Source organism: Pinus tabuliformis, chromosome 9, assembly GCF_031772625.1.
Source record: "Pinus tabuliformis cultivar Carrire ecotype Pingquan chromosome 9, CPIR1, whole genome shotgun sequence".
Taxonomy (NCBI): Eukaryota; Viridiplantae; Streptophyta; class Pinopsida; order Pinales; family Pinaceae; genus Pinus; species Pinus tabuliformis.
Window position 1 is genome coordinate 1,680,365,238 of NC_142307.1, and position 14,386 is coordinate 1,680,379,623.

The 14,386-nt window shown below is 37.9% G+C and overlaps 1 protein-coding gene across 13 annotated transcripts in view; it reads right to left on the reverse strand.

The window, feature by feature from the left end:
• Nucleotides 1-14,386, reverse strand: part of LOC149155338 (putative WD repeat-containing protein C2A9.03) — a 188,522-nt gene that overhangs the window by 92,785 nt on the left and 81,351 nt on the right. For 11 of the 13 annotated variants that reach the window (XM_089445376.1, XM_089445367.1, XM_089445370.1 and 8 more), the window contains 8 exons: nucleotides 7,517-7,693; nucleotides 7,148-7,315; nucleotides 6,828-6,914; nucleotides 5,146-5,283; nucleotides 4,891-5,007; nucleotides 4,224-4,315; nucleotides 4,020-4,125; nucleotides 3,748-3,834 (listed from right to left, as the gene is read on the reverse strand). In XM_089445376.1, the coding sequence (XP_089301502.1) occupies nucleotides 3,748-3,834; nucleotides 4,020-4,125; nucleotides 4,224-4,315; nucleotides 4,891-5,007; nucleotides 5,146-5,283; nucleotides 6,828-6,914; nucleotides 7,148-7,315; nucleotides 7,517-7,657 (936 nt within the window). In that variant the 5' untranslated portion in view covers nucleotides 7,658-7,693. Of the gene's footprint in view, nucleotides 1-3,747; nucleotides 3,835-4,019; nucleotides 4,126-4,223; nucleotides 4,316-4,890; nucleotides 5,008-5,145; nucleotides 5,284-6,827; nucleotides 6,915-7,147; nucleotides 7,316-7,516; nucleotides 7,698-14,386 lie in introns of all 13 variants that reach the window. The other 2 variants (XM_089445378.1, XM_089445373.1) reach the window with 1 other exon arrangement.

Sequence of the window (14,386 nt, forward strand, 5' to 3'; positions counted from 1 at the left end):
ATGCCATTTGTAGGAGGTTGCAGTCTAAGTTGTTGGCCATTTGGAGGGAGGAACAATTGGTTTAACCTGCTGCTTATGAACTAGTCAAAAGGTTAGTTGAGTAGAACATTTTGTTCAGGAAACGGTTGACACAAGAGGAGTTGCAGTGGATTTATGGTGACCAACCATGCAACAAGAATGAGTTGAGGAGGAAGGGTCTTTGCTTCATTTGCAAGGAACCTTGGGGAACTAACCACTCATTCTTGAGGGATACAGAGGAGATCGCAGAGGTAGAGCAGGAGGATATTCCTTTTGTCTTTGAGGATGAGGACTCTTCTTAGATGAGTCCATGGGATCACACGAGGATGCCTCTGGGGAGCATGAGCAGTCATGTGGAGTTGTCGGCAGCAGGCTAGATTTACATTCTAGTGTGTATGGTGAGCAGTGAATGGACCCTATGGGAGACGTTCAGGATGATGAGTCACCAGTGACGATTCAACATGAGCAGCATAGGGTGGAGCATGAGTCAACTGAGGAGAATGATGTGCACAATATGCATGATGAGCCTTTTGGGGAGAGTTAGCTGGAGGTTCATATTGAGGCCATGATGGATGAGAAGCCACCCTTGGGATCAACCATTGATGAGGAGCACACAGATGTACAAACAGGTAGCACGGTGGCAGTGTTTGCAGACACTTGTCCTCGGGAGGTGTTGGAGGCTGATAGGATAGTTTTGTAGGAGGTTAGTCGACTGGAGGGTCATGGAGTTTTCAGACAGATGAGAGAGGATTTTCTGGAGATGGTGGTGCATCCATCTTTGGGCTTGCCCATTGATGAGGTTCAAATAGGTGCAGTGGCAGCCAATAGAGTTGCAATATTTCCAAGGCACAGCCCTCTCCAGGAGTACATAGACAAGGCTTGTAGCACATCTTGCCCACTTTTGCCTATTATGGAGAGAGGGGCAGGTTTCCTTGGACAGATTTTTTGGGTTGATCGAGTAGAGCATCACAACTTGAGCATGGACTAGTATCAGCCTTGTAGACGTATTCCTTGCACAGGTGTCCATACATTAGATTGGTGAGAGATCATGAGTTGGTGTCCTATTGATGGAGTATCCTTTTTAGTCAGGAGCATTGTACTACAGGAGCCTTTAGATCTGAGGAGTATTATATGCTCCAATTGGCAGCAGGATATAGGTTGGCTGCTCATCACTATTTCAGCACAGCTTCAGCGTGGTGAGATTGACCTTAGTCTATGTCGAGGGTTGGATTGGAGAGGGGTGATAAGTTGGTATTCAGTTGAGGGAGCAGCGGCCATAGCTGGAGACACAGCACGACTAGAGCCATGGGATAGAGGCAGTGATGAGTGGCCATGGTGGTATTGGGATCTAGGAGGATCTATTGATGGCACGTCAATTCAGAGTTTAGTTTGGGATCCAAGCATTAAGGGATCCATTCTGGGTTGGGTGGCACGAAGGTATGGCATCACCCAGTGGTTTGTATGGGATCCAGGTATTGATTCTTAGTTGCACGTGACTGCCAGATTTGCTGACAGATATGGATTGCTTAAGGGCAAGCAATCTTGGGGCAGAGGATTTGTGATGTTCCTTTTTCTGGTGTTCCTCATGGCATGGTTAGGATGGACTTTCAGAGTTGGGAGCAGACAGGTCACAGGTACAGGTTGGCATCATCAATGGGGCCAAGTGCCTTTGGAGGGGTTTTGAGGAGTTTTTATGAGGTCCGATGGCATTCGCTTGGTATATTCCATCATCCGCACAGTTTGCCTTTCATTCTGTTGCATTCTGACAACTTTCAAAAAATAGAGTTATTAATGGACCTAACTCATTTACTTACGCTTGAGGTGGCATTTCAGGAGGAATACTTGACAAAACACCTTAGTATAATAAATCGTTGGAACCAGAATGAGAAGATCTACAGGATGGGATATAAGTGATTTTCAGTGGTCTGAGAAGGCATGGTGGCCAATTTACCATTTTCCCACATCAAAAAGAATATTTTAATTAAGGAAATGTGCTCAATGATGAAAATAATAATAAAATAGGAGCTTCTATATGGGTTCATCATATCTATAAAAAGAGGAGGAAAAAAGTAGAGGACATCTTGGATTTGATCTTTCTTCTTATGTGAGAGGTTGGAGGACCTGGTTCTCTACTTCATTGGTAGCCCCAGGACGAAAACCCTCGGGTGATTTAGTGAGATTGGGTGAGTACCCATCTCCCCTTGGTGAATTCATCCAAAATTCACAGGAGAGCTTAGCAGTGGCATTTCAGTTCAGTTTGGAGGGTCAGTGCAGTGCAGCAGATTATCTTGGAGGCCAGCTTTTCATCTCAGCTATTTGGTTGTAGCAGCATGTAAACCCCAGATTACCTATTATAATAAAAGCTGAGATTATTTTGTTCCTCTTATTTCTGTCCATCATATTGTTGAGTTGCAGCACTTTATTGTTAAATTTTACATGGCAATCTTCTGTTTATGAATGGAAATTTTATCTGAAGTATTTATGAGTTAAAATTTCAAGAAAACCCCAAATTTTTGCATTTGGAATATTACAGACGTTTAGGTGTACATCTTGGGCGACAACACTACTAAAAGTGTCCACTCTAACAATGCAATTGATAATGCCGTTACTATGGAAAAGGATTACAAATTTACCTTCTGACCTTAAATAAAGTTGAATATATTCACTCTTTCCAAAATTCCCTTTAAGGCTTAAACCCTATTAATTTACCAAATAAATTTTATCAGATATGTTTAAGTCCTAAGACTTACTTTTCTATTAGTACAAACTCATACAATGCAACTTTCAAATTACTTGCAAAATTCTCCTACACCAAGCATAGTGTAAGTTACAGGCCATTAATGTTAAGAACATAAAGAGTTTAAAATTTGTATTCTTAAAGTAAATGGGTACGAGTGGATGAATGTCTATGCCATTGCTCTCAAAACTATGCACTCGAGATTCCACTGCATCTTGATCATCAAGCATTATAGCACTGCAATGGTGTTGTCAAAAAGAATGTCTTCTCATTATGATAAGAATATATCTTGTTTGTAAGGTCCAAAATCTATGAACACACTTATTACATAACCCCTCACCCTTTGAATCTCTCAATGCCTAAATCTAGAGGTTTGACTCTAAATCCAAACCAGAGCTCTCTTTTGCATTGCTAGATGGGACTTTCACCTCTAAACTTCACTTTACTACCGCGCATTTCCTCAACAAGTAGACTCTCCCTTGAAAATTCCACAACATACCCTTTCGGGGGGTCAGATGTTCTTTCTTCTTCTCCAATTTACTGTCCTGCTTCTACTACTTTAATTGTTGGGAAGAAAAATGAATATTAATTATCTTGTTCACTTTAATACCACTTATTTGGTCTTTCAGAAGGCCTTTCTTTGAGAATATCGAGAGAAACTTAGAAACAATCTTGCTAGTATCCCAATGTCTAGTGAACATCTTAAATTGCTTACTGAAAAGCCCAGAAAGAGATAAGTGGTCAAGAGTTAAGACTGTACAATCGGTTGAAAACATGGATAAATCTACTTTAAGTTCTATTTGGTTCCAGAAACAAAGGCAATTTGAAGTTCAGCAATCTCCTCTGATAATCTTAAAGTAAAAGTACTCATTATAAATAAAGTTTGCACCCAAAAGAATCTCAAGATTGTTACCTACTGTGGCTCTATAACAATTAAAAGAAAAACGTTTTGCAAGTAATCACTAACAGCAGATGAATCTCAGTTCATATACCTTCCCTGTCTGGTGATCTACAAGCAACCCATCAACGTTGTCTCCAACAACCACAACAAGCTTTTTATCCGGACTAACAGAAGTGTGCTGTGAATAAACCAAAAACAAACTTATCTTTTCAATAACCTTCTAAAAGACCAGATCCAGAAATGCTAATGTTCTCTAACAACATTTGCAATGATGAAATTCCCCAGTGGATACCTCAATTTCACTTTCAGTCTATCAAATATTCTGAACGACATAACCAAGCTTTACAATAATGAAATACATACATTCACAGCCCAAGGATAGAAATGTCGCCCAAGGACGGAAAATGTTTCAGTATCAAAAATCCGGACAACTGAATCATTATTTGAGGTCATCAACTGCTTTGTACCACTGTTAAACATCAAATATGCAGTTAAAAAGGGCATTATTTACAGGCTCGATCTACAGAAAAATAAATAATTGGACAACACAGCCTACTTTTGGTTTACCTTGCACTATCATAGATCTCAATGGCATTGGTGATGGCATTCTCATCACGAGTGACCTTTGCACAGTAGGATACTCCATGGCTATCCAGGTTCTAGAAGCAATATTTTAAAACCAAACAACTCACATATTGTTAGCATTCTCTTAAATCTTTGCAAGGTAAGAAATTAGGTAAATATCTTCACAAACAAAAAATCATAGATCAATACTAGATAATATATAATATAAGATGTCTGATATTGATTGCAATCCCTCTTTACCAATACCATGACATATACTGCCCCAAACTCACAACAGCAAGAATTCTCACGTACAATCACAAGAGATCAATTAAAAGTGTGTTTTAAAATAAATAACAGCTATTAATTATGACAAACAATTAAAATATGAATTTCTTGCAAGCAATTTTCATCAGTCTTACAGGATATACGTCCTCCAAAATCAAAATAAAAAGAGCTCTGCCATGCAAGTGCAAATGATCAAGAAAAGGAATGGAAAAATCAATCAAGGATATTAATTCTTCCAAAACTGAAATAATTGAGCAGAAAATATCTCTAGAAAGTAAGAAAGAATTTTAGAAAGTAGAAAATAACTATTAAAAAGTGAATGGCATAGGCAATGTTAGCATGGTCCACATGGCAAACCAAACAGAAGGCACATATTTCATACCTTGGCAACCAATTCTCCCTCAAATCCACCAGCAACCAAAAGATTATCCATGACACACATTGTACTGATTTGGATTCTCCCAAGACCATGCTGTATTGCCCAAGGATTTTTCTCTACCTGCAATAAGATATGCCGCACCATCAGCTTTTCTAGACTACCAATCAATAATAGATCAAAACGAAACAGAACAAACAAGCCATTGACACTCATTTCTAATTTAAAGAGTACTCCAGAAATAAAAAATATACAGCAGACCTCTCGAGAAGGTGTCAATGGTCCAGCAACATTGAGCACTTCAGTGCTCTTTCGCTTTAATGAACTCCAATGCATAACTGAGTAGTTACTCATCAGGTACACATCATGCTTTGAGGTAGCCCAAACCAGATTCCTCAACTGAACATAAAATTAAATTGATTTCATTGTGAAATATGTTAATGAGAGAAAAAAACATGAATAAGCAATGAGTTTCACCAGAGTTCCAAACAAGTTTATGGCTGCATAAGGCTAAATGCAAGTTCCAGCGGGGAATTGTTACTTCTCTTTTAATATCTGAATTGGATAACCCTTTTATATGGTTTTGTGATTAGATACTTGTTATTTTAGTATCCCATAAGATCAATTCTAAGCTGTAAAGAGAAACACCACCCTTCTGATGAATGACCCTCACATTAGAATAGCTTATGAATTTAAGGTTTATAATCAGATATTGTCTAACAATCATTACAAAGTTTAGCGAGGAATTATCATTTATATCAGTGTATTTAAGCCCCTACCTCCCCACTTTCTTTTTTCTACAATTCATAGCAATCAAACAAAGATACAGACTCACAGTTGACAGTGCTGACCTCTAGTGACAAATTGTTAGTAATGCTCCACAAAAGGCACGGGCTAAAGACTTGTAAGCAATCTCACACAGATTCATATGAAATAAATCAAAGAAAATGAATACCATGTAAAAAGGGCTGGGGCATAGGAGCCAGGGGACCTTGAAACAGACTGGGACCCTTCATTTCTGCTGCATAAGCCAAAGAAAATGATAGAGAGAATAAAAAGGAACAATCATAGCTTCCTGTAAACAGGAAAAGAGAAAATTGCTTTCTGTAAACAGGAAAAGAGAAAATTGGCCATCAAAGGATGCAGAAAGAAAAGATGTAGACATAAAGGAAAAGATCAAAAATCACTTAAGAAGACACTTTTAAGTTTTTATCATCAACATCAGAGAAAAGAAGTGATTTGACATAGACCAAAAAGAATTGCACACAGCGAATATAAAAGATTTGATGCTAGTGTTATCCTGTAGAGACTAAAATATTTTTGGCTTCTTTCTTGTAAAACAAAATTTCCAAAACCATCACTCTTAACATGGAACCTTATAAGTAGTAATAATCTTTAATCATATTTTGTACATTTAAGATAAGATATGAAGATAAATTTATTGATGTCCACAAATGACCGAAAGAGCAGGTCAATGGCATGAGGAAGTACAAACAGTCATATTTAGTTGTAGGAGTGTGAAAACGCAACTCTGAAAAGCAAAAAATAAAAGATGTAACTGTTTAACTGATAAAACAGACCCAGTGTTCACTTTGTAAGATTGGTAATATCTAAGCTGCTCCTTAAACATGTGCATTGTGTACCCTCAAAGAATGTCAATGTTTGCAGTTATTTATATAAGAAAATTCTGATGTTTAGGAAAAGTAGTGCTCAGTACAGTTGACAGATACATCAGTATCTTTTATATGCTGCAAAAATCCAATTTCTAGTTATAAAATACAGTTTGTTTAGGTGCCAATAGCCTTAAAGCATCCATGTCAGTAGAAAAGAAGTCTAACAAACAAATATTATCATGTCTATATGTAGCCATTTCTTCTGGACCTGTTATTCAAAGAATGACATTAAAAAGTATAATAATCCTGACAAAGCAAATAACAACTGACCTGAAAATGCACAAATGTTGACTTCACAGATCTCGTGTTGTAGTGGAAATCATAAAATTTTCCATCCTTCCTGAATTCTTGGCATTCCTGTTGTAGAACAAAATAAGCTCAACTCTGAGCAGGAAAGTAATATGTGGCAAACCCGTGACACTATTTTATTTTCTTCTAGATAAAATATAGAGGTTAAGATCAATTACAGTAAATAAGTTCAGAATCCAGACACAGAAGAAGCCATGTCCTCAAAGATAACAAATTCACAAAACATAAAAGATAAAAGGTTCAGATTGAGTAAGGCCATATCATCATGAGAACATGGTCACCTTATCCAACTCATCATGAGGCCTATTTAGATTTTCATAATTCTTATACTGCTGTAATCTGGTTTCACGATAGCTTTCCCTCGTGAAATGCAATCTTTCCCATGGGATGCCCTGAATGTCCTTTCCATGCCGAGCTTGTAAAGCTGTAGTATCTGAGTACTTCCTCAACTGCAGCAAAAATAATCTACTGAGTTCCATGAAAATTCAAAAGATAATTACAAACCCAGCATATCAACTAAAAGCCTAAAGTCTAGAATTTGCATTTAAACTACTTACACAACTGATTCTACAATATACCTAGTAATTTCATGTCACATCTAGACTCTGAATTAAACACTTCATTTAATCAAAATGAGATAAAACACTGACCACATCAACATCCTCATCTGAGTCTGTCTCAATAGGATCTCCCCTGCCACGGCCATGGAAAAAATCGTCAACGTCATCATCAAAATCACCCATATCATCGTCATCTCCCATGTCCTCATACTCTTCTTGATACTGTGCCATTCAGACTCTGCCCAATTGAACTCTTCACCAGCAAAGCTAAGTAAAAATCAGTGCACAAAGTCATTTCAGTGTCCAGCAGTTGTGAGAAGCCATAATTAATCATAGGAAGATACTCATCACAGAAAACAACACTTTCAATAGTAGCTCTTGTGTTTAACTCATTTTATTTAATTTCAGGTACCGCCCCTTAGGAAATTCTCATTGAAGACAACTGATATCAAAATTTAGAACAAACAAAAGACTGTAAGATCCCTGTTTGAGCAGGAGACATCCTTTTTATGCCTACCAGGCAACATTTCAGAAAAAAGAGACAACCATCAGTCTAGAAACCAAACAAGATACAAATAAAATCTAAAATGTTTAAATTATTAAACACAGTGATGCCATTCCTTGGATAAACGTGATTAGAATATAAAACCTAATGCTGCCACTCAGTCAAGTCTATCTAAAAGGCTTCTGCAAACAACATTATTCTGATTTACGATTATGGATTTAACCACAGAGAATAGAAAATGGGATTATGGATTTAACCTTCCAAGTCATTGTGAGAACATGGGTGCCTAATAGGCAAAGAGTTACATTTGAGCTCTTAACCTCACCAGCAAAGTGTGTAAGTGTCTCTCTCTATAAACATATAATCAATTTTCAAATGAAGCATTTCTTAAAACTTCAATAAACAACCATTTCAACATAAGGGTGGCATTTATGAGACAAAATAATCAAGTTGGAAAAAATTGTATTAAATCCTAAAGCATCTGAAAAAGAGTAAAGAATAAAACATTAACTTATGCCAGAATTTTCTGCTTATTAAATAATTCTCATGTCTAACTTCTAACTCATCAATGTCTTCAAATATTTATGTTGGACTGCATCAGTGCAAAAGATAATGCATTTTTCATTGAAATGATACACATAAATACATTGTTTATGACTGTTGGATATATCTTCCAAGGTTTCTTAGACTCCCAATGACTGTCCATATTCCTTACATTAACCCTGACGAATTAAGTGTCGAGCATCCCCACCCCCTTATCTAAAAGGGGTTCTTAACTTCTTATGAATCAAAGTGGAGAGATGAGGACAGCTGCCAATGGCTGAATGTGCTCTCTAAATCTAGTGGTTTAAGGAATCCCACAAACCAAATGGCTAGCATAAGCCAAAGTCTTCTACTAAATAGTAGTTTAAGGCTAACCACCAACTCTGGAACTAAGCTTTAAACTTCAACAGTTCCTGGAACATTTCCCAATTGAGCTAGAAGTTGTTGTCTTTCTAATGATTGGAAGTGCTCGCAAATGGTGATTTGAAGATGACCACAAACTCTAGATCTCGGCTTCTAAGGCTTAGCGGTTCTTGAAACATCTCTAATTTTGCTAACTGGAAATGCTCTCAAGTGGTGGTTTGAAGATTACCACAAAAATGTTGTCTAGCAAAAGCTGTAAGTCTTCTACTAATAGTGGTTTCAGAAAGACCACAAACTGAATCACGCTTATGGATCTCACTCTAGCTCTCTCTACAGTTCTAACTCTGGTTCAAGCTCACTTGTACATGTTTGATTGATATGGACTTCGAAACTCTAGTCTAACTATCAGTCACTGATATTATCCCTCCCTTGTCAAAGACAAGGTGAGAAAGATGAGAAAATTTCCACAATGCTCACAAGGATGAAAATCAAAAATTTTGATACTCCATGTGGCAAACTTGATGAAGATGTTGGCTTCTACCGAAAATGCACCCATTTACTATGCAATTTAACTAGTAAACTTACAAAAGAACTATTTGAAAGTTACTATTATTCTTACTTATGAAGTTGAATGACCAGTAAGTACAATTCCAAAAAACAAAGGATCATTTGGATTCAGGTCAGTGAGCAACAAGCATATTGACAGTGACACCTTCTACATAGTTAATGAAGAAATCCATGTTGGAAATACTGAAAGGGGGGTGAATCTGTAATGTCCCAAATGGAACAATTTGGTGTTTTCTTGAAATTCTAACTCAGAAATACTTCAGATAAAATTTCCATTCATAAACAGAAGATTGCCATGTAAAATTTAACAACATAGAACATGCAAATAACGATAATGAGCAGAAGGAAATCTCAACTTTATTTATAATATATAAACTGGGGTTTTACATGTCAAAACAACTGATATAGCTGAGATAGAACTGGCCTCAAGAATTTGCTCCAATGCTGCCCTGGCCCTCCACCAAAACTGAACTAAACTGCCCCTGCTAAGCTCTTCTATGAAAGATCCCATTAACCCTAAGGACATGAAGGGTGTCTACTTGATCCCTTGTTCTTGTGGGACCCCCTATATTGGGGAAACAGGGCGCTCCGTCCATCAGAGGATCAGCGAACATGCAGCCGACCTAGGACATGGGAGATCCAAGTCTTCAGCGTTAGCAGAACATGTAGAAAAGACCAAGCATTAGGCTTGTATAGAGGAGGCCAAGGTTGTTGCCAAAGTTGCTCAGTTCCATCATCGTAAATTCAGGGAAGCTATTGAGATTGAAAGAAGGCCTAACAATCTCAATAGAGATGACGGCTGGAAGATCAATAGATGTTGGATCCCTGCCCTTTCGTCCTAGTCTTTCTCTTCCTCCCTCTCCCCCCCCCCTTTCATCTTCTTTGCTTTTGTTAGGGTTTATCCTTCGTGTTTTGGACTTTTTCCAGTCCTTCTCCTTCCTTTTATGTTAGGTCGCTCTTTCTATTTATTTATTTCTTCCTGATAGATATTAATGAATATAATCGTAACTATTATATATTATTATTATTATAATTAATTAATTATTTTTTTATTTTTTTAAGGTCTATTAATTTATTTATTTATTTATTTATTTTTGGATTTATTTATTTATTCTACGTTCTTAATTAAATTTTATTCATTTTTATGTATCTTTTAGTTATTTATCCATCTAATTTTAACTTATTAGTAATATATAGTTATTATAACTAACTATCTTCCTAAAATTACCTTATATATATATATATATATATATATATATAGTTAGGTCTTTAATCTAACTAAATTTCCATTTAATTTACGATTTTTAAGTATTAAATTATACCTTTTAACCAACTAATAACGTAATCACCATCTAGAATTATTTCATTTATATATATTTATATATATATATATATTATCTATTTTTAACCTTCTAGTAATTATAACTAACTATCATACCTTATATATATTTTGATATATATATTAGGTCTTTAATCTAACTAATTCCCATTTAATTTACATTTTTTAAGTATTAAATTATACCTTTTAACTAACTAATAACGTAAACACCATCTAAAATTATATATATATATATATAGGTAATTTTAGGATGATAGTTAGTTATAATAACTATATATTACTAGAAGGTTAAAATTAAATATATAAGGTAATTTTAGGATGATAGTTAGTTATAATAACTATATATTACTAGAAGGTTAAAATTAAATAGATAAATATATTTATAAAAGTTAGGTCTTTGATCTAACTAATTCCCATATAATTTACAATTTTTAATGTTACCTTTTAACTAACTAATAACGTAAACACCATCTATAATTATTTCATTTATATATTTTAAGGTATGGTAACCGATGATAACTAACTCCCATTAAATTATCAATTTGACTTTTTGACTCCGGTCCCTAAGTCAAAATTAGTCGTTGGTCAAGATAGCCATTGGAGGCTCTGCTTAGACTATTTAACATGCAAAGCTGGATCTGTTTCTTCAACTTGTCCTGACGATGAACCACACTAGTTGGTTCGAAACGCGTCGACAAATGTCTTTCTTTATGTGATTTACGTCGAAGTTCTACTTATAACTATTATGGATCACAGAAGCCTCAATTCAACTCTTCTATGAATTCTGGATAAATTCACCAAGGGGAGATGGGTGCTCGCCCAATCTCTCTAAATCACTCGAGGGTTTCCGTCCTGAGGCTACTGCTGAAGTAGAGAACTGGGTTCTCAAACATCTCCACAAGAAGAAAATACAAATCCAAGATGTCATCCAATGGCCTCCTCTACAACCTCTTATGTTATTATTATTTTAATTATGGAGCACTTTTCCCTCTTTTATTTTAATTAAAATATTATTTTTAATGCGGGAAATGGGTAAATTGGCAACCATGTCTCCTCAGGTCACTGAAACTCACATCTAACCATCCCATCATACAAATCTTCTCATTCCGGTTCCAACGAGCTATTACACTAAGGTGTTCTGTCAAGTATTCCTCTCAAAATGCCACCTTAAGCGTAATTAATTGAGTCAAGTCCAATAATAAGTCTATTTTCTTAAAGTTGTCAAAATGCACCGGAACGAAAGGAAAACAGTGTTAATGATGGCGTATACCAAGCGAATGCCATCGGACCTCAGAAACTCCTTAAAGCCCCTCCAAAAGCACCTGGGCCCGCTGATGACATCAGCCTACACCTGTGACCTGTCTGCCCCCAACTCTGAAAGTCCATCCTAACCATGTCATAAGGAACACTAGAAAAAGGAACATTACAAATCCTCCTACCCCAAGATTGCTTGCCCTCAAGCAATCCAAACCTGTGGACCATTCTGGTGGCCCAACACAACTGAGACCCAATGCCCAGATCCCATACGAACCACTGGGTGATGCTCTGCCTCTATGTCAACCCATCATGAATGGACCCCTCAATGCCCGGATCCCAAATTGATCTCTGACTGTACCTATCATCAACCAATCCTCCTGGATCCCAATGCCACCATGGCCAATCATCGCCCAAGTCCCATGGCTCAGATTGTGCTCTATCTCCGACTATAGTTGTTGCTCCATAAAGCGAATACCAACTCATCAACTCTCTCCAATCCCGCCTCTGGCATAGGCCGAGGTCAACCTCACTCTGTTGATGTTGGGCTAGTGCTATTGAAACACTGATGAACTATCGGTCCACATCCCACTGCCCACTAAAACATGTAGTAACACCCTCATCTAAGCGCCCCTATTGTACTGTGCCCCAGACTAAGGTTGATACTCCATCAAAAGGATACCAGCTCATGATCTCTCGCCAATCTAATGCATGGACTTCGGTGTAAGGAACAAGTCTACTATGTTGATGTTGGTCCACACTCAACTCATGTTGCTCTACCTGGTCAATCGACAATATCCACTGAGAGAACCCTACCTCTCTCCCTACAATGGGTACGAGTGGCCAAACTGTGTTGCACGCCCTGTCTATGTACTCCTGGAGAGGGTTGTTGCCTGGAAACATTGTAGCTATGTTGGCTGCCACTGCACCTATCAGCACCTCATAAGTGGGTAGGCCCAAAGATGGGTGCACCACCATCTTTAGAAGACCCTCGCGCATCTGTCTAAAAGCTCCATACTCCTCTGGTCTACTCATCACCTGCAAAACTACCCTGTTAACCTCCAACGCCTCCTAAAGACAAGCGTCTGCAAATACTGGCACTCTGCTAGTGGTTTGTACATTTGTCTGCTCCTCATCAATGGCTGACCCCAAGGGTGGCTGCTCAACCTCACCCATTACGGGCTCAATATGAACCTCCAACTGGCGTTTCCCAAAAGGCTCATCATGCATACTGTGCCCCTCATCCTCCTCAGCTGACTCATGCTCCACCATATGTTGCTCATGTTGAATCACCACTGGTAACTCATCATCTTGAATGTTTCCCATAGGGTCCACTGTCTGCTCATCATATAAATCCGGTTTGTTGTCCACGACTCTACATGACTCATGCTCTTCAAAGGCATCCTCATATGAACCCATGGACTCGTCCAAAGAAGAATCCTCGCCCTAAAGGTCAAAAGGAATATCCACGTGCTCTACCTCTGTCATCTCCTCGGTGTCACTCAAGCACGAGTGATCAAGTCCCCAAGGTCCCGTATAAATGAAGCAAAGTTCCTTCCTCCTAAGCTCATTCCTACTGCATGATCCCCCACACGTGAGCAGCTCCTCCCTAGTCAACTACCTCCTGAACAGCCCACTATTTTGCGCAACCAACCTCTTGGCTAGTTCATAAGCAACAAGTGAGACCAACTGTTCTCTCCTCCAAACGGGCAGCAATTGGGACTGCAACTCCGGACAAATGGCACCACAACCTCTCATACATGATGACAAGATGGACTGCATGTGTGCTATGATTGTGTCAGGATGATGTTTCCTAATGCTAAAGAAGCATCGAAACATCTGCAGAATATGATCATGACACTCAAGATCAAACATGACTTCGTAAGTCCTAGCCAAGGCCATAATTTTTAGAACCATAAGATTCTTCCCAAACATAAGCCCGTCACTGTTATCCTAATCTCGCAAACTTTCTACCATCAGCTCGAAGACTCTCCTCATAACATCATCATTGTAAGGAGCTATAGGTGCAGTCAGTTTCATGATGTGACTGAGAGAAGATGTAACTAGAAGTCTAACCCCTTCACAAGATTCCTCCAAGAACTTGGGTTGTATAAGAGCAAGCATAGTTGGTCTTACAGCCCAAATGAGTTTCTTCCCTTCTAACTAGTTCACTTCGGAAATGACTGCATCTAGTTCATCTAGTTTGAAAAGGACCTTCCATGTGACCCTCATGTGCTTCAAATCTGTCCCAAGTGCAAAAATTGTGCCCTATTTCTTGCCCCTTTTACACATCCTTTGGTTGTTTTCTCTGAAGAATGGCATAGACCCCTCTTGAGAAAGGTCTAATGTTTGTTGTTGCTAGTTTATTAAGAGAGTTTATGAAGGTTTG